Source organism: Dysidea avara, chromosome 12, assembly GCF_963678975.1.
Source record: "Dysidea avara chromosome 12, odDysAvar1.4, whole genome shotgun sequence".
Classification (NCBI taxonomy): Eukaryota; Metazoa; Porifera; class Demospongiae; order Dictyoceratida; family Dysideidae; genus Dysidea; species Dysidea avara.
Genome location: NC_089283.1, coordinates 23994655 through 24014878, shown reverse-complemented (window position 1 = coordinate 24014878; position 20224 = coordinate 23994655). Strand labels below are relative to the sequence as shown.

General features: G+C 38.6%; 3 protein-coding genes across 4 annotated transcripts in view; all 3 read left to right on the top strand.

The window, feature by feature from the left end:
- LOC136240405 (importin-5-like) overlaps positions 1 to 4613 on the top strand; it is a 64928-nt gene extending 60315 nt beyond the window's left edge. The window contains exon 29 of the mRNA XM_066031381.1: positions 4375 to 4613. Coding sequence (XP_065887453.1) covers positions 4375 to 4598 — 224 coding nt within the window. The 3' untranslated portion in view covers positions 4599 to 4613. The remainder of the gene's footprint in view (positions 1 to 4374) is intronic.
- LOC136240438 (importin-5-like) lies at positions 1298 to 4397 on the top strand. The gene is made up of 9 exons (XM_066031423.1): positions 1298 to 1500; positions 2351 to 2433; positions 2489 to 2625; positions 3097 to 3172; positions 3225 to 3335; positions 3385 to 3420; positions 3511 to 3574; positions 4024 to 4131; positions 4261 to 4397. Exons 1-4 carry the CDS (start codon positions 1470 to 1472, stop codon positions 3098 to 3100), a joined length of 255 nt encoding a protein of 84 aa, XP_065887495.1. The 5' UTR covers positions 1298 to 1469; the 3' UTR covers positions 3101 to 3172; positions 3225 to 3335; positions 3385 to 3420; positions 3511 to 3574; positions 4024 to 4131; positions 4261 to 4397.
- Positions 4614 to 5189: 576 nt separating the features above from the next.
- On the top strand, positions 5190 to 18788 carry LOC136240406 (importin-5-like). 2 transcript variants are annotated; one of them, XM_066031382.1, is made up of 31 exons: positions 5190 to 5295; positions 5359 to 5436; positions 7318 to 7507; positions 7784 to 7877; positions 8481 to 8574; positions 8621 to 8725; positions 9521 to 9646; positions 9698 to 9773; positions 11141 to 11185; positions 11245 to 11332; positions 11455 to 11561; positions 12196 to 12320; positions 12375 to 12464; positions 12510 to 12683; positions 12733 to 12951; positions 13027 to 13110; positions 13166 to 13298; positions 15161 to 15219; positions 15264 to 15374; positions 16493 to 16538; positions 16589 to 16648; positions 16864 to 16976; positions 17033 to 17200; positions 17250 to 17279; positions 17340 to 17432; positions 17508 to 17582; positions 17639 to 17716; positions 17765 to 17831; positions 17879 to 18110; positions 18163 to 18304; positions 18628 to 18788. In XM_066031382.1, the coding sequence occupies exons 1-31, from the start codon at positions 5224 to 5226 to the stop codon at positions 18706 to 18708; spliced, it is 3255 nt and encodes a 1084-aa protein (XP_065887454.1). In that variant the 5' UTR covers positions 5190 to 5223; the 3' UTR covers positions 18709 to 18788. The 2 variants fall into 2 exon arrangements, with proteins under 2 accessions (XP_065887454.1, XP_065887455.1); XM_066031383.1 differs by lacking the exons at positions 5190 to 5295; positions 5359 to 5436; positions 7318 to 7507; positions 7784 to 7877 and having other exon boundaries at positions 8489 to 8574; positions 8637 to 8725.
- Positions 18789 to 20224: the final 1436 nt, after the last annotated feature.

Here is a 20224-nt window from a genome sequence, read left to right as displayed (position 1 = left end):
TCTCGTTGTATATGTTCCCTATGAGAATTTTAAAATTAAATGATCTGATACTGAATCTGAGAGCATTTTAAGGTCGCATATGCGATTTTTAACCTGGAAAAATTTTACATAAACACTCTTGAAGTTAAATCTGAGAACATTTTAAAGTTTTTTTTGTGCCATTTTAAAAACAAGCTTAACTTAAGTATAGTGTAGCAGTCACTCACAATTTTAGGGGGTGAGTCTGAGATTTTAGGAGGGGAAAGTCCCCCAAACTGCATATCTCCCATCACCATTAGTAGTCTAAAAAGTCCAAGTACCGAGTGCCAAGCACAGCAGGATGAACAATATGGTTCCTGAGTATCCACGTGTACCACTCTCAGATTCAATCTCAAAGCATTCAAAAATCTTAAAATTTTCCTGTGGGGGGGAGTTGATGATCTTGTAACTTATACCCCCACCAGCCTCCCTCACACACACTTTTGAGTACTGTTCTCTGCCCCTGCTTATTACTACACAATGACCATAATAAGCAGGTGGCTACATTAGACAGGTCACTTTGTACACAAATGACATATTTGGGATTATCAATTTGGCTGGTTTAGACAGTTGACCTTATTACGCAGTGACCTTATTAAGCAGATGACTGGTTACTTTGTATACAGACACTTTGCTAGTGTTATAAGCAGTTTTGTTGTAATTTAGCATCATAGAGTATGATTTGCTGCCTGTAATGCGATTGGCCAGTTGTATAATTAGCTAATGACTTTGCTCTGACTCTACAGAAGAAGTTCCTTGCTAAGGTGAGCTGGATATACCGGTTTGTTGAGCTGGATAGACCAGTTTGTTGAGTGTGCTCTGACCCTGTTTAACAGGTTATGCCTGCTTTGTTTGTTGCCATGGGAGACTTCCCCAATCCAAGAGTACAAACTCATGCTGGTGCAGTCATGGTGAATTTTATGGAGTTATACTGATCTGTTAGTTAGTAAACTAGAGGAAATACTAGCAGTAAAGTTGAAAGAGATACTAATCCTTTCTGTATGTGTTTGCATGTAGAACATCTTCATGTGTACTTGCACATACACACAGTTGTCCACAACTTAATTAGATACAGCATAGAATGATACATTGACTAGGTTTTTGGGAGTACTCTGGTGTCTTGTACAAGCACAACAGACAACACACATACACACAACCAAACACACATGACCTAACACACACACACACATGACCAAACACACAAACACACATGACCAAACACACATGAACAAATGCACAAACACATTCATTGCACATTTATTTCTCTCGCAGTTAGTGGAGAAGGGTACAAAACTAGTGCTGGAACAAATGGTCACTACAGTTGCGACAATAGCAGATACTCTTGAAGAACAGTTTCTACAATATTATGATCGTTTCATGCCACTATTAAAGTACCTGATGGCTAATGCTGTACAGAAGGAGAACAGATTACTACGAGGAAAGACCATCGAATGCATCGGACTAGCTGTCAGCAAAGAAAAGGTTAAAAAATGCAACAATGCTTTATTTGTACACATACTGTAATTGTGCATTTAGTTATTGTATGGTATTTGGTAAGTGCAAGAGTTGCAATGATACAATATGTGTTGATATTAGAGGTGCACCGATATAAATATCGGTATCGGTAAAATTTGACTTTTAAGCAGATATTTTACTTAAGTACTATAATTACTCAGCCTTCTGTGTACTTGATGTTGTAGCCTTGTTGGTTAAGTGTTAGGCCAAAGATGTGAATGGTTTTAGTGACCAAGATTCAATTCTAAGTCAGGCAGCTTTTTTTCTTTGCTCAGACCTATATCGGTAAAATCCCATATTGGTATACCTCTAGTCGATATATATATCATGGTACACCATATATTGATGCTGTTTGACCTCATATCAATAGTATATCACTGTATTAAACAATGATAATACTAATACAGCTGCATGTGTATTATTGTTACATCTCTAGTAAGTACAAGAGGATTTGTGCTGTAGTGCCCTCGTTAAAATACACATGGACTTTGGGTCAAATATTTTGCGATGTAGGAAGCTAAACAAACTCTTTTTGAGAAAACAAAACCCATAAGTAACATGGCAGCAAGGCATTCAGTATTTTCTCCACACCATGTGCTAGCTCCAGCATACAACCAGGATTAAATTTTAGTGGCTAGTCCTCTTTCACTGCTAAAATGGAGCCATGACTACAGCCAGGATAGCTGAATAATATGCTTCATCGATCAAATAATGAATGGTAGCTCCTGCCTGAGTGTTTGAAGGGAATTTAGTACTATATGGTTATTGCATTGTACATGTGACGTGTGAATACTTTTAAGCCCCACCCCCTATACAGTTCATGCAGGTGCAGGAGAGGTGATGCAGCTTCTACTGAAGGTGCAGACTGAACAGGGGGAGCTGGAAGATGATGATCCTCAGGTGAGCAGCCACACCCACTTCCTGCAGGTGATGATGTCACTTCCTGTTACCTCAGATATCCTACATGATCAGTGCTTGGGCTCGTATGTATAAGATATTAGGAGACCAGTTTGTACAATATCTCCCCGTTGTGATGAAGCCTGTCTTACAGGCTGCCAAGATGAAGCCTGAAGTGGCTATCATTGATTGTTTGTAAGTGTATCTGTTCATATGTCTCTGTAACATGTCATTTTGTTTGGTGTGTATCTCTTTTTGTCAGTGTATTGTGCATGACTGTCTGTATGTAGTGTCCGTCTGTGTGTAGTGTCCGTGTGTGTAGTGCCTGTCCATCTGTGTGTAGTAATCCATCTCTCTGCATAGTGTGTCTGTCTGTTTGTCAGTGTGAGTGATGTGTGTGGTGAGTATAAATGCCATTTCTCTCTTGTCTCACAAAATGAAATGGGGCTCAAGGTGCCTACATTGTCACCAAACGTAACACAGCCCTCCCATGCAGTGCTAGTCCTGACTCACAGCTCCTGCATGGTGTGTAGGTATTTCCGTTATCACTATAACCATGTATATAGCAGCTGTTGAAGGCTTTGCCTTTCATGTGTAGTGTAGGTAATACAATGTTATATGAGTATATACTTAAATGTTTGCATTTGTTTTGTTGTTATGTTTTAGCTGATGAGACAATGTACAGTGAAGACAATGGTTGGGAGTTCATCACACTTGCTGATCAGTTTAGCTCTGCGTACCAGTATGTGATCAGCATGTGTTTGCTGGACATGTGATCAGTCCATTTCCTACAGCAAAAGTTTGGCATTAAGACAGCTGGTCTAGAAGACAAGGTTACCGCTTGTCATATGTTGGTAATTTATGCTTGATATTTGAAGGAGGGTTTTGTGGAGTACGCAGAACCCGTAAGGAATTGTGTTAGGGGTATTCTAATTGTTTGGTGTTGCATCACAGGTAGCTGACCTCATTTGAGATTTGTATTCCATGAATGTATCCTTATAAGTGTGTATGTGCGTGTGTGTGCATGCGTGTGTGTGGGTGTGTGCCATGACATGTCATCACCTTAACTTTAGCCATTAGTGGTCAGAGCTGCAGTAGCTGAGTTTTTTCTTTACCTGCGTGCTGGAATGTGTCAAAGTTAAAGGTACTCTACTGTATTATAGTCTGTATATATGTACCCAGTAACTATGCTTTCTACTGTGTTGTACGTACTTTCTAAAATCTTAATAATCAGATGGCTACATTAGGCAAGTCACTTTGTACACAAATACCACATTTGGGGATTGTCAAGTTGACTGGTTTAGACAGGTGACCTTATTACACAGCGACCTTAACCCAATTATTAAGCAGGTGGCTGATAACTTTGACTTCAAATAAGGATTTTCAAATTGGTTAGTGTAGAAGAGGTACAATTTTTAAGTATCGGCTGAATATTTAATATTGGTTTATTAGAAGACCTGTATCAGAAATAGACAATAACTATCGGATATTGGTATCGGCTGTAAAATGTGGTATCAGCCCTAGTAGTATATATCTTATTAAAGCAGGTCTCATTGCATTAGTATGTAACTATTGTGTGTGTTACGTGTGTAGGCCCCAGTTCAGTACAAGCAATGTGGAACTTTGTATCAGACAAGTTATTAGAGGCAGTCGTTAGTATTGAGCCTGATCCTGACATTGATGATGGACTCCTTGTATAAGGTATGTCATCGTGTGGTAGATCACTCAGCTACGTATCTAATCCACAATGTATGTTACTGTTTAGTAGCTGCATCCTTCCTTGATGTATTGTTAAGGTTTACAAGGGAGTGAATTGGTTATTTCTTGCAGGTGGTTGTCTACGGTATTGAAGTAATGGCTCAGTGTTGTGCTAAGGACATCATGTATTGGTAAACCACCATCTGGCTATTCTAAAAGCAGCACCTAGAAACAATTATTCAACAGATTCCCTACCAATGTTAAACCTCATCATATCTGACAAAGACGCATGCTCAGACATACAAGCTACTAACGCCACTAAAAATGCAATATCAGCAGTTACCAAGGTGTTCGACTACCTCGAGAACCAGGTGCCTTTGGAAACAGTACCCCCATGTGGTTGTCATGTCTACCAGTATACGAAGACAAAGAAGAAGCCCCACATGTGTACTCTTATTTGTGTAAATTAATAGAAAGGTGGGTGTGGTATTTTAGACATTCTATTATTGTCTACAGCAATAATCCCGGCAATTATATTGGGACAAGACAATTGTAATGTCCCCAAGCTACTACAGATGTTCACTAAAGTAATAGAGGAAGATGCTTTAATTGACAGTCCGGAAACTTACAAGAGAGTCCTCGGTATTTGTAGACATGTACAGGTAACCATGGTGATGCAATCTGAGGACCAACTTTTGAGGGAAGAGAATTAAGTCTGAGTTGCTTTTAATTATTTAAACAGGTTCTCATTAGTCTTGCATGTGTGATCAGGCAATCGTTTCTTTTGGTCCCAAAGCTACATGGCCAGACCATGTTTTCTACTCTGGAGAGAAGATGACAAACTTCAATGATTTTTGGGACTGAAAGAAAAGCTTGTCTGGCCTGTAGCCAGACTGCTTTTTTTCTCTTATATGGGTGGGTTCTAACCCTATCATAAAGAGCGGTTAGCTTGTGGTGGTGAGGGCGGCTTGTTGAACTGTAGTGGTCTCAGTAATTGAACTGGTTGTTCTATTAGGATATTAATTTACAGAATGCCTGGTTTTATATGTTACGCGCAGGCGTTTAGTATATTTTGGTACGCTTCGCGCGCTGGCAATGGATTCGACAGACAGTTCATTATTAGAGGCTATACTATCTGATGATAATGATACTCGTAATAAAGCTGAGGTGAGTGTACATGATGACCTGGCTCCAATGGGGCTGATGCTACACGTGTACTGGTGTTCCCAGGAGAAGTTCCGCTCCCTACCACTGGATGATCAACTACAACTGTTAGTGTCCGTGTTTGCAAAGACTACAGTAGAACAGGTTGGTGATAGCTGTACTAAATAAATCAGACACTCTAGTACAGTACTGTTGGTCTGTGTAGTCATACAACCTCAGTTGTTATGATGTACTTGACTGCCAGCTGATTCACATTATTGTGCAGCACTCTGTAACTTGCAGAGATAGTTATATAGAGAAGAGAAAGGCAAACAATGATAGTGTGATGTGTCACTATGTAGTTTTGTGTGATCCCGTCCAGGTTGGATTACTTGGTAACAGTAAGATTCCTTGTTTTCCTTCCCATTTGATGCTTAGGCCACTCCAAATAAATTTCCTATTTCCTGTCCTGACCTCGGGCATATTTGCATGCCAGCAGGCGGTCCATTTCCATTATTTCATTGTGAGATTGGCAGCTTTTCAAGCCATTATTTGCCTGGCACAGCTATAAAAAGCTGCACAAAAGCATGTCCTTCCTTTTCAAGTTGCAAAAATATCACAAACATGAAGTTTGTGCTGACTTGATAGCACTGCTGACATGTGAGCTGATACTGTTTCAAGATGGCTTTTACTGAGCCTCTCAGTATGCAAGAATAACTGGAAAATAATGGAAGAATACAGAATAATGGAACATTTAGAGCTGACAGTAACCAGATGCAGGCAGTGGATGGGAAACAGGAAATTGATTTGGAGTGGCCTTATGCTATTGGTAGCTAATTTTCAAAGTACTAGCAGTCGATGAGGGGGGAGGGGGGTCAGATGAGCTTGTCCCTTCAATCAACATTGCCGTCTATTGACTATTGAGCCATAATTGTGACTAGCAGAATTACAGCTAAAGTTATCAGCAAGCATTCTTTTACTCAGATTTAGATTAGGGCCACTCCAAATGAGACTGTGGCTTCCTACCTGAGGCATGTTATCATTATGTGACTGCTCTATTAGCGTATAGAGAGGATTTTGATGCTGGGAAACTAGCTTTTGTATGAGCTAGCATCACCATTTATGGCAATGCGTAATGAGGAAGTTCCATACAGCATCAGCACAGGAAATGGGATAGGAGAAATAATGACATTCAGTGTTGGTGCCCGGAGGAGAATTGGAAACTGCATTCTCTATACAAGTTGAACCGGATCTTGAAAAACAGCTAAAATGATAACTGGATTTTTTTCTCAACATTTCAGCCAACCAGATGATAAGTTAACAGTAAAGGTGTCGACAACAGAAATCCTATATAGCAGGGAGTCAGAAACGTGTTACTAAAATACTGTTGAATGCAAAAAAAAAATCCCAGACCAGGTGGTGACTTGATCCACAGACAGTTTGCAGACTAGACAAATGTCTGAGGAGCCACACAGTCTGGCATCCAGGAATTTCCTCAGTACTTAAATGTGTAATTGCATCCATGAGTTATTAAATGTTTTTGAGAATCTACCCCAACGCGTACACACTATAGTTTGTACTACACGATTTACGTATAAGAATCAGTATTTTGTAAATAAAATTTTGTACAAGGTTCTGATTGAAAGACAACTATTTAGAATTCCATTGTAATTACCTAAATCTTGCTCCTAGTCATGAAATACAGTAGTGCTTGTTTCACGAGAATCTTCAACAACAATTGACTCTGACAAGAGCCGCTACAAGTTATGGTCAGCTAGCTAATTAGCTATCTCACTTAATGACGACAGGAGTTAAGCAATATTGTTGAACGCTTCCCTTCTTTGTGGAACACATTAATAGCCTATTTTGATCAGTTGTTGCTTGGCTCAACTTAATAAAAAACAGCATGTTACTGGTACCTATTGTTTTGAACTTCAAATCAGCAGATCATTTTTGATGAGTAGTTAGCTACAATGCTACAATTCATCAAATTTGATGTATGGAATGTATTCACACATTTTAATTATAAACTTGTATGTCCTCCAGCATCGTTTGACAGCAGCCATAATGCTACGAAGATTATTCATCCAGATGGGGGAGTCCCTACTGAAATGCTCACATGATGTACTGGAGTCTTGTAAGGCTGATCTGTTAACAGCTCTACAACAAGAGACAAGTGAATTTGTGAGGAAGGAACTATGTGATGATGTGGCTAAACTTGCTCGGATATGTGCAGGTGAAATATTACACATTTGGTGGAGAAAATCTTTTGCTATTTCATGCTTTCTAAATAGCTATCTACTCTTAAGAACAGTGAGCTTTATTTTTATTCACTGAAATTACTGGTGCCCTGTTTAATAAATGTATAGAGCTCGACTGAAAGCCTGTCCCTTTAAACCGTACAGTTTTACAATACTGTACTATTGATATTCCTTCTTGGTCTTGATATGGATGTAGTGTGTTGCTACCGATGTGATATATTATGTACTGTTGTTTTGTCTTCAACTTACAGGAGACATTGCTTGGCCAGAAATGACAGATTTCTTATTTAGTTGTTGTGATGTTAATCTCCCTCAACTCTACGAGAGTGCTCTCAATATTATCAGGTGTGTGTGTGTGTGTGTTTGTACATGTGTGTGTAGTGTGTGTGTGCGTGCGTGCGTGTGTGTGTGTGTGTGTGTGTGTGTGTGTGTGTGTAGGGTGATGACAGGTCTAGCATGTCTCCCTATGGAATATAGAAATCAGCGCTGCTGAAAGCTGTGTTAATAAGTTTGAGAGAAAGTTCAAGCATTCTTTTGCACCAGTATGGGAATTTTGGGGTGTAGGCTGCAAACTTCTTTACTATACCTTTGCTGTCCTATGATTTTGAATGGACATTTATCATATTAATGTTTTTAGTTAGGGAGATTAATGGTTAGCACCCTAATCTGCAGTTCATGTCTTCTGACACATACATGGCTAGTGCTTTGAACTGTCAGCTAAAACTCCAGGGCTAAAACAGCTCTTGGATACACAAAAATAAAGATACAAGGTTTCTCCAACAACCTTAGCTGTGTAGAAGGCAGCTCCATCATTTTTTGTTGTTAGGGACATTAATTTATGATAATATATCGTTGATGTCAATTCTGTACAATACATGTGAAATAAAGTCAACTAACAGACCTCCCTAATACATGGATACAACACATGTAATAATTTCTCCCTTATAGCATAGTACCAAGCATATTTGGTGATCAAGAGGAACGTCACCTCACAAAGATCATGGAGGTGTTAGTACAAGCACTGAGATCCTCCACTAAAGAGGTCAATACTTTTTCTTCACCATCAGTCACCATGTAGTGTTCACCAGGTGTGGACTGCAGCAGGAAGGGCAATGATATCGTTTGTAATGCAAGTAACAGACAATGATATTTTCAGGACACAGTTTCATGATACACTACCACTAGTACTTGATGTGAGTACAATATTTGTATTAGAAATAATGAGTACGTATCTGTGATATGAATTGTGTCCTGATTTCAGGGGTCTAAATGTGTGTACACTAATGCAAATGGGACCATGGGACAAGTGTCCTGATCATCAAGGTGTCCTGATTTCAGTGGTCTAAATGCATGTACACTAGGGGTGTGCGATAATGAAAAAACCTATATCTTGATAAGTTTTGATAACGAAAACCATTTTATCATGATAGATGATATTATCTCGATAATGAATATATGGTCATAGAGTACTTATACAAACACAGTTTTGTGTAATAATTTAGTATCTCTGGCCCTTTTCAGCATTTACCACAGTTGATTGTGATCTTACTCATATGAATACCATCTACCTGCTTTTAATATACAATAGTCTATGGAGATTTACTGTTATCTTGTGATATTGATAATAGAAAATTCATTATCATTATCATGATGACATAGGTATCATGATAATCATGTTATCGTTATTAGTGCACAATCCCTATTGTACACTAATACAAATGGGACCATGGACAAGTGTCCTGATTATCAAGGTGTCCTTATTAGTGAGGTGTCCTGATTTCAGGGGTTCTAAACACTAGTGCATTTTGTGTTGACCATGTACAAGTGTCCGGTGTCTGAAGTGCCACTGGTAATATCAGTGTGTGTATGCTTTGTTAGAATATTTAGAGAACTACATATCTGTCATCTTCTCTTGCATATTATCATTTTGTAACTTTGTCTGAAGTGTTTGTCTATGAACATTTTGCTTGGTCTTGTATCTGCCATAGACAGTGGAGCAAACCATTGAACTACAAGAAGATGACACTATGTTGAAGTTGCTTCTTGAATTGGCTGAGAGAAACATTGAATATCTCCTCCCACAATTGAAGAGAGTATTGGACAGGATGATCAAGGTTGGTAGATGGTCTGTTGTTATGAGGTACCACAAGATGTTACCATGGTAGCTTGTTAGTGACGAGGCCACCGATGACTCATGGAGACAGTTAGGGTTGGAGATGGTGATCTTGTTAGCTGAGAATGGTAAGAGAACGCGTAAGTTGCTATTAGTACTATTTTTCATATCCATGAATGTGCTTGCAACATGTGTAGCTGTAGCCCACATGATACTGAAGTCACACTCAACTCTTCACCACTGATTTACCAGTGTAACTTGTGTTGCTGAATTACTTGCTCAAATTTCTATTAAGACGAGTCATCTGTAATTTTTTCCATGAAGTTTATCTAAAGCTCGGGATGAAAAATTTATTGTTTTTGCAGTACAAACTCTTTCAGGGTGGAACCCCTTCCATACCAAATTTGAACTAAACCAGTGTGGGCTATCTAAACCTTCAAAGCTTGTCTTATTTTTCTTAATCTTCTGACCTTCTTTTCGCAGTACTTAGAATAAAATAATTGTCATTCAATTCTCTTAAAATTATAGGACAGCATATCGACAATAGTCCAGTTTTAGACTGCAGTGCTATCAAGTTATGCATGATATTCTAAAACACCTCGTAAAACACTCACAAATGTGATTTGTTGTCATGCCTACCACCTAAACTGTGTATGAAAATGGTTTTGCAGAACTTGGTAAATTAACAAGGTAACCATTTCCTTATACAGAATGGAAATTAGGTTATCATGCAGCATTGAACATATGATAATCAGTCACAAGTACAGGTGTTATCTTTTCTCATGCCCACACACCAATTCTGCTAGCTGAATTTTTTTTTGCAAACCTTGGTAAAACTATCAAGGTACAAACTGTTATTAACAGAATAGAAACCTGATCAAAGATTACGGATTCTAGATATGATACCTAAAAAGGTGATACTCTAATAGAGCAGTCAAATATTTTAATATAACATTCAGAAGTTACAAATTGATACAAGTACACGATACTTCTTGAAAGTGGTTCTGCTGCCTACCTGTAGAAAATAAGAAGATAGACAAAAGGCAATTTTTCAAAGCTAGCTATACGTCTGAGTCAAATATGCTCAAAATTTTGCCAAAATGCTTTCTAAATTTTTCATCCATTATCTTCTTCAGTGTTCCCATCATGCTTGCATTATGCTCCTAGGTTAACAACATTTACAATTATCTTGGAACATTTTAATCAATGAATGCTCTATTAAAGTATTTCACTACAAAAATGACTGCTATATTAGAGAGTAACGATCTATTTTCATGAAATTAAACTATGCTAGCATTATGCTGGCATAGCACTCCAGCCTATTAAGGTTTTTTTTGTGCTGGCATATTTGATACAGGTCTAGCTGGTGGCTAGATTATTTATACTTCAAAAAATGTTTATGGAGTTTTAGACTATATACTCTGGCTATGGAAATACGTAATGCTATAAGTATTATAGACCATGTTCTATCCACATGCCTCTTGGTCTTTTTTAGCTCCCTTGAAGGTCAAGAAGCAGAATAAGGTTTTGCCGCTTGTTGGTATGTTTGTAGTGTAGTGATGTGTGTGACATAGTCACCCCACCCCCTACCCCTGACAGTGACACAAGCACTCAAGTTCATGATGGACCTGGAGGATGATTCTGATTGGAGTTTGAGTGATGAATCACAGGATGAGGATAGTACCAGGTGATCATGTGATGTCAATGTGATCTCTGGTGATTATATAGTAATCAGTGGTGTACTTAAATTTCTTTTAATTTATACAATAGGTACTTGTTAACAGTATTCTTTAACTAACTATTCTATAGCAATGCAGCAGTTGGAGAGGATATGATACGTCGTTTAGCTGTCAGTTTAGGGGGCAAGTCCATACTACCTCTAGCCATGGAGAGTATACCCCGTATGTTACAATCTGGTGAGTGATGTGTTGTTGTCATGTAAAGTATGTCCCAAACATAGTTGAGGTGTACTGCATGACCTCATTAATAAGACCACCTCATTGTAGTGACCATGTCAAGTAGGTCCCAAACACAGCTAAGGTGTACTTCATGACCTCATTAATAAGACCACCTCATTATAGTGACCATGTCAAGTAGGTCCCAAACACAGCTAAGGTGTACTTCATGACCTCATTAATAAGACCACCTCATTATAGTGACCATGTCAAGTAGGTTCCAAACATAGCTAAGATGTACTTTATGACTTCATTGATAAGACCACCTCATTATAGTGACCATGTCAAGTAGGTCCCAAACATAGCTAAGGTGTACTTCATGACCTCATTAATAAGACCACCTCATTATAGTGACCATGTCAAGTAGGTCCCAAACATAGCTAAGGTGTACCTCATGACCTCATTTTTATATTTGCTGCTCACTGTTGAAGATATGCTGAAGATGACTGCAATACACGCACCATCTAGTTCAATAATGTTATAAAACACTCGTGAGGTATCCAGAACTACATGGGTAGGTGTACACAGTGAAAATTTGTATGCAAACACAACACACTATAGATAGTAGTAACTCATCTTGTTGTAATGTTATCAGATGATTGGAGACAGAGACACGCTGCTCTACAAGCAATATCAGTACTTGAGGAAGGTTGTGCAAAGCAAATGATAGCCATGTTAGAGGAGCTGCTGGACATGATATTGCCGTTTAGTCAAGATAAGGTTACCTAAGTGTTTGAGTGTATGTGAAGTTGTTAGCTATTGTTATTATAATAGTGTCCTCAAGTAAGATATGCCACCTGTACTGCTGTTGGACGATTATTGATTGACCTTTCTCCATCTGTCCGGACTGAATTTCATGATAAGGTGTTGTCTAAGTGACTTGAGTAGTTTACCATAACCTTCAAACAGATTGTACCTACTTTGTTTGCTGTCATGGGGGATTTCCCGAATCCAAGAGTGCAGGCACGTGCTGGTGCAGCCATGGAGAATTTTATTGAAAAGTGCCCCAAAAATATCCTTACTCAGTATACTGATCTGTTAGTTAGTAAACTAGTGGAAATTGTCTCAGAGAAGTTGACTCAAGTATGACATCATGACATGTGTACATCTATATACAACTTGGTATCCATAGTTACCAGTGAAGGGTACTAAGTTGGTATTGAAACAGATGATCACAGTAGTTACCACGGTAGCAGATGAGCTAGAGGAAGACTTCATACAGTATTATGATCAGATAATGTCAGTAATGAAGCGTCTGATGGTTGATGTGTTAAATGAAGAAGACCAGGTGCTAATTGGGAAGACGGTGGAATGCATTACTGCAATTGGAATGGCAGTAGGAAAAGACAAGGTTAGAAGCAATTTTATAGAAAACTTCTACTAAGATTACATGGTGTGTGCACACTATGAGCCCTACCCTCTACAGTTCATGCAGGATACAGAAGAGGTGATGCAGTTATTACTGAAGGTGCATACTGAACAGTGGGAGCTGGAAGATGATGATCCTCAGGTGAGCAGCCACACCCACTACCTACAGGTGACGATGTCACTTCCTGTTACCTCAGATATCCTACATGATCAGTGCTTGGGCTCGTATGTGTAAGATATTAGGAGACCAGTTTTTACAATATCTCCCAGTTGTGGTGAAGCCTTTGTTACGTGCAGCCAGCCTGGATGTTCGCACAATCTTTATTGATGGTGAGTGTGTGGCTGACATGAACTTATCATATACTAAGAGTCAGTACAGGAAAATACTGGGGTAGGATTAGGAGGTTGTACCACGTCTCACAGGTGGAACTGTGGGTACTGTTAAGTTCCACTTTATCCTCACTTGTTATGTGAGACATGAGCAATGGATTACTGCTTACCCAATAACCCATTACCACAACTGTGTAGACTACTTCCCCGGTAGATTATGCGCCTATCAATTGTAACCCCCAGTACCCCCAGTACAGGATCCATAGGGGGGTTCACCTACAAAGTTACCCCCAGTAGTGGGGCTTGTGACACAAGCATTTTTATAACAATCGAATTGTGTAACTATATTTAGTTAAATCACGTGACGTTGACTTGTAGCCAGCGAAGCGGCGTTGATCATGGAGTGGGGGAATACCTCGGGGAATATAGGCGGTAGGTAGGAGATTAGACAAACACTTAGGCCCCAGTAGTGGGGTTATTGCTCTTGCAGGGTGTCATATCCCCACATGGCCCGTACTGGGGGGGGTAGGGGCCTAACATTGATAGGTGCATTAGGTTTGTTACAACAAGGCATTGCATTACACACTCAGGGGCGGATTTAGGGGGGGGGGGGGGGGGGGGGCTAAGGAGGCTGTAACCCCCCCCCCCCCCCCCTTCCTTTCTAAGGGGACATCTCCAAACTGATTTTGGTACGCTTAACATCATAATGACGTTAAGGGGGGAGGGGGGTTCAGCCCATGATGTTATTAATTTTTATTAGAGCAGTTATAGTGTAAACAGCTATAGAACAGAGAAAGTGACGTGATTAAACAGCTATACTGTTTGTAGACTATGTTTTCAGGTAAAGAATATAACGTTTTGTGCTTCTATTGCCAATGCTTTGTTTTCATAGTGTGACATTAAGGAGGGTGGGGGGGGGTCTGAAGTTAGCGTCATTATGACATTAAGCGTACCAAAATCAGTTTGGAGATGCCCCCTAAGTTAATACTTGGCCAATAAAACCCTGAATCTTCTAGTGTATCAAAAGCAGACTTATTTCAGGAACTATGCATCACATCAACACAAATAATGTCTTTGTAACTATACCTATTGTTCAACTCTGTTCCAGGAGAATATAGCTTCCTTTTCCTCAAAAGTTCTTCTAAAACAAGCTTCGATTGTGGGTCGCATCTCCAGTTACAAAAGTTTTAATTGTGGGTTTTGTTTTATTCAGATGATTAATAGTGTTTTCCACTATGGCTATAAGAGGTGATTAGTGTGGTTTTGTTATATTTTAAAATGAATTATATGATTTAAAAAGTGTTAGTTGGTGTAATTGGTTAGATTTATCAGCTTTAGTATAATATGTGGCCGCTAGCTACCAACTTGGCCATTTAGCAAACTGTAGTTTTTTTGTAATTTGCAGTCTCATGAGGCAACTATAGCATATTCACCCACCTTTGTCTTGAATGTAAAATCTGTATCAGTTCAGTACCTTCTAATATGACCCCATGCTGTGGGTTATGGTGCTGGCATTTGTAGCTAGCCTATAGTACTACAAACTGCTAAAAATACTCTCAGATTCACCTTTAGAGGGCCTAATTTTCAAAAATTTCCTGGGGGGTGGGGGCATGCCCCCAGACCCCCCTAGGTATTGGCATGCTTTGCATGCTAGTTATAGTAACTAGACCATGGATACTACATGAATCTTACAACTAGGGCCTTCTAAGAAGGTTTGGTATCTATTAATGTCTGGCTAGTTACTTATGTCCCTGTCCAGCTTAGCCCTCCTTTTCAAAAAATCCTAGATCCTCCCCTGACACTATACACGTGTACATACAGCACAACACACGTAATGTACACTCTCATGTTTTGTTCACTAGCTGATGACACATCATACAGTAAGGATAATGGTTGGGAAGTTATGATTCTAGCTGATCAGGTTAGGGTCATCACATGTAGTTGATGTGCAATCGTTAATAATAGCAAAGAGTGGCCATAAGGACAAAGGGTCTGGAGTTGAAGACAATAGCTTGTGAGCTGTTATTGATTTATGTTGAAATTCTCAAAGAAAAGTTTGTAGAATATACAGAAGTGGTGAGTACATGGATGTAAATCATTTACAATACTGTTAATTTCCATGTTAAGGATCATAGTGTAACACAAAAGGTGTGTTTGACTCTCATAAGGTGTCTTGCCATACAAGGGAATCTTATCTGTGTTATAATTTCAATACAACATGCTATGCATTTGTTTTGTAAAATGTAGTGTAAATACTATAATGTTTACCTTTAAAATGTACTTTAGTATTGTATGAATGGCTAAAACTAATGAAGCCAAACAACTACCACAGAGCTTATGATAAGAATTCTCTGTTGTCCTGCCACAATGTCCTGGCAAACCAAAATTGGCCGGAGAATTGCCAAAATTGGCTGGAGAATTGCCAAAATTGGCCAGAGAATTGCCAAAATTGGCCAGAGAATTGCCAAAATTGACTGGACAATTGCCAAAATTGACTGGACATGTGGAAGATGAATGCCCAGTATGTCCACCTTAGCATAGCAAATAAACATTATAGTGGTAAGATGTCACATGCCTTACTGCAACTGTTATGTGGTTACAGTACACCAGAGGGTTGGCAATGGTGCATTTGTGGTCACTCCCTTGGGTTGTAAGAATGTATACTATCTCCTGGCAACCAAGTGACTGTTATTGTTGATAGCATGCCAGCTCAGCCCTTAGCTCCTTCCTTGTGCTTTGATGGGTCACTGTGTCCAGACAAATTGCATTATGGTCAGACATCTATGCAATTTGACCGGATTTTGACCGGATTTTGACCGGATTTTGTCCGGTGTCGGACGTTATCATAAGCTCTGCTACCATATATGCACAAGGGATGTAATTTTTGCAGACTTCATGGTTGCTTGGCTGTCCGCAAAGTTTTCATCCTTGTAAATTAACAGGTTGGCTCTATGCTTTCTATTAGGTAGCGGTGATCCGCAAAAATAAAACCATGAAAACCGTGAAATTGGTTGGTCCGCAATTACATATTTGTATGTATAAAACTAACAATGCCAATCTATACTGCAACTTTTCTGAAAATTTAATTATCAACAGGAGCCCCCCCCCCCCCCCCCCCCCCCCCCCCTTTCTAGTAAAATTATTTTTGGCTTTTGTAATTGCTAACTGTACATTATTGATTGTTATCCCCACAGGTAGCTAAGATCATGGTGTCCAATCTGAAGTTTGTGTTTATTGAGAGTATCCTCATCACTATATGATACAATGTATCACCTTAACTATGTCATTAGCTGTTAGAAGTGTAGCAGCCAAGTGTCTCCCACTACTCTTGGGGTGTGTGCAGAGTAAAGGTATATCATCTATGATCATTGTGTTGCTTTAGATTTTGTGTATGTCCGTCAGTATGTGCATCCATCTTCTGACCTTAAAAGACCTGTAAAATGTAGTTTGAGGGTGTAATATATCACATCTTGTATACGATTTTAGTTGTATATAACAAGTAATAGTTAATATTGATTTTTGATATGTTATATACTAATGTTATCATATCATTACAATGTCACAGGCGCTGATGATGTTCACTGCTTGTGGGACACCATGTGCGACCCGTTGTTGGAGGCAGTCCGTAATCAAACTGATGATGAAGTGTTATTGGTGATGATGGAGTCATTGTGTAAAGTGTGTAGCTATATAATACCCTCAGAGTTATCCCTCACTAATCCACTGTAATATAGTGCATAGACCAGCTGGGGGTGAACTCTTTCAGTGTGGAGCAGTTTGATGTTGTAGTAAAAATCCTCAGGAATATTGTGGAGTCATCATTTAAGGATGAGCAGCGACGACAGGAGTTTAGAGAAAATAATGATTATGATGATGAAATAGAAGCAACTTTTCAGAAGGATGTAGGTGTCATGTTTGTGTTAAACAATAATAGTAAGCTAATCTGTTCAGGCTTCGACAAATGAACTATTAGTTGGTAAGGTGAGTATCTAAATTGATTATCACCTTCCATCCCATTTATCCAATTAATGCACTCCACAGGTGGCAGATGTAATGCACTCGTTATTTGTGGCTCATGGGACCACATTGTTGCCTTTGTTTGATCAGTTACTACCAACATTTTCTGCTATGTTGGTGAGTGTGAATCATTATGAGCATTCAAGAAAACTGTGTTTGTACCACTGACAATGCATTATTTGTTTTATGTAGGCTGATGATCAGCCACCTTACTGTAACCAATGGGCATTGTGTATATTTGACGATCTGTTGGAATATGCTAGTGAAGTGAGCATGTGATGTAGCCACACCCACCTTGCTACGCAAGCCTCACCTCCTTCTAGCATGCAGTCAACTACAAGCAGTACTTCTTACAGCCGATGATGAAGTATATCTGTGATGAGACACCAGTTGTTAGACAAGTACTGCTGTTCATTGTATTAGAATTTTAAATGATTTTTTGGTTGTAGGCTGCTGTCTACGGCATTGGGATAATGGCACAATGTTGTGCTAAGGACTTTACTCAAACCTGCATTGGTTAGTATTGGTGTGTTTAGCCTGATATGACGTTGGTATTGTAACAGATGTGTTACCAAAGTTGACCCTCATTATATCGGACAGTGAATCACGTTGTGATCTTGATTCAACTCTTGCGACGGAAAACGCCATAGCAGCAGTTACCAAGATGTGTAACTACCTGGAGGATAAGATACCATTGGAATCGGTATTACCCACGTGGTTGTCATGGCTACCAGTATACGAAGACAAGGAGGAAGCCCCACGTGTATACTCTTATTTGTGTAAATTAATAGAAAGGTGGGTGTGGTATTTGAGACTAACTATAAATACCACATCTCATCTTGTACAGCAAAAACCCATTAATACTTGGTGAAAACAACTGCAATTTTCCTAGGATAGTACAAATATTTACTAGAGTGGTAGAAGAGGATGGGTTATCAGAGTGTCCAGAGACTTATGCCAGATTCCTCAGTATCTGTAGACACATACAGGTCAGCTGGTACAGTGAAACTTGTCTATTCCAGTCACCCTTTGGCCATAATTCCTGACCACATTGAATCAGTGGAAAGTCACTTTGTACACAAATGACAATTTTGGGGATTTTCAGGTAGACTGATTTAGACAGGTGACCTTAGTACACAGTGACTCAGGTTGCTAGGTCTCATAGTCGGGGAATTATGCCATGAGTTCTCCCATAGGTATATTATGAATTCTTGATTTTATGATGGCCAGTTTAAACAAGTGACCTTAGTAAACAGGTTTCAGTGTTAGTAATGGATGCTCATAATTATTTTACGTGTACTTGTTACTCTAGTCATCACATCAGGTGTGGGCTAGTTGTATGGAACTACTAACAGACGAACAACAAAACATTTTAACTAGTGCAATGGAATAGTTAAAATAGAGTATTTATCTATAGTGAAATTGAGTTGGGTTTTACATATTTTTGAATTTTTACATCATGAAAATATACTGAGGAGAAAATGATTTGGGGAATAATGGTGCCGGAAAATTTTTGTTCTTGATCTATGGAATTTTTTTTGTATTGCTCAACCTTGAAAATATCCTTCCTTGAAATATTTAGGTCATCACTGTTACACCATAGTATTAGGGCTGAGCGATACTACCGTTTTAGCGATACATCACAATATTTTGAAAGTATCGATATCGCAATATTTTGTTATTAACTATCGTGATACCATGCCTGTACATTACTGTCATTAAAAATCCATTTGTTATGTAGTACTTGGTAAGAATTAGTGTTGTTTCAGTTAACTGTAACTAAAACTAAAAGTACTTTTAGTAAGGTGAATATATTTAAGTCAACTATAACTAAAATCAAATCTATATTATTAAAAAATTGACAGGTCTTGTAATACAAAGATTTTGTATTACTAAGCTGGAAAAATGGTACTGAAATTATAACAAGAGTTTCATTCACATAAAATATAGTCACTTGGTGTTTACTATTAAAACTAAACAAGGTTTTCTTATGCACAAATAAAACCATAACTAAAAGGTTTTCAGATACATAACTAAAACTGTGTCTAAAACTAAAAGGTTTTCAGATACATAACTAAAACTGTGTCTAAAACTAAAAGGTTTTCATGTTTTTAACTATAACTAGAACTAAAAGATTTTGATGTACATACATAACTAAAACTGTAACTAAAACTAAAAGGTTTTCATGTTTTTAACTGTAACTAGAACTAGAACTAAAACAACAAAGAGTGAATAACCATAACTAAATCAATAACTAAAAAGAATTAAGGAAGATTACTATAACTAAAATTAAAATTATTGATGAAACTAGCTAGCTACAACTATAACTAAAACTAAAACTCCATACTAAAACAACACTAGTAAGAATCCTTGTAAATGATAAAGTCCACCCACCATAACAACCTCAAAGCATGTGTTACAATAACTGTTACTGTAAACAAGGATGATAGTGGCTAGTTTGCTGTCACCTATAAGGACTTCCTGCAGGAATGCTGAGCAATACACTATGTAGCACCAGCTATGATTGACTTATTTGTAAGTATCGTGAACTATTCAGTATTGTGAATAGTGGCTTTAGTGCCGATCGTGATACTAAAATGGCAGTATCGCTCAAGCCCTACATAGTATACATTGAGCTGGATCCTCTCAATCAAAATTCTCACCATACATTTCCTATGTGGAAGCCATATATCCTTTTCCGAAATTGTTATGAAGCCAAACCACACATGTGTCTGTTGTTGACGCTTTTACTGTCACCACTAATCAACCAAACCTGAATCTTGACCCTAACTCTAACCCTAAGATCGCGTGTCCTAAAGTTGAATATTTGGGGCATAATACTAGGAGTGTGCCCTAAATTAATACTCAGGGCAAACTAGACGCATGCCAACCCTACCCTCAACAAAAAC

What these genes read in the sequence shown, in the direction of transcription:
- LOC136240438 (XM_066031423.1), top strand. Translation starts at nt 1,470, where the DNA reads ATGCATCGGACTAGCTGTCAGCAAAGAAAAG. An exon ending in TAGCTGTCAGCAAAGAAAAG is followed by an intron (nt 1,501 to 2,350) that starts GTTAAAAAATGC and finishes CCCCCTATACAG; the next exon opens with TTCATGCAGGTGCAGGAGAG. An exon ending in TGGAAGATGATGATCCTCAG is followed by an intron (nt 2,434 to 2,488) that starts GTGAGCAGCCAC and finishes CTGTTACCTCAG; the next exon opens with ATATCCTACATGATCAGTGC.
- LOC136240406 (XM_066031382.1), top strand. Translation starts at nt 5,224, where the DNA reads ATGGATTCGACAGACAGTTCATTATTAGAGGCTATACTATCTGATGAT. An exon ending in CTTTACTCAAACCTGCATTG is followed by an intron (nt 17,832 to 17,878) that starts GTTAGTATTGGT and finishes GTATTGTAACAG; the next exon opens with ATGTGTTACCAAAGTTGACC. An exon ending in GTATCTGTAGACACATACAG is followed by an intron (nt 18,305 to 18,627) that starts GTCAGCTGGTAC and finishes TTGTTACTCTAG; the next exon opens with TCATCACATCAGGTGTGGGC.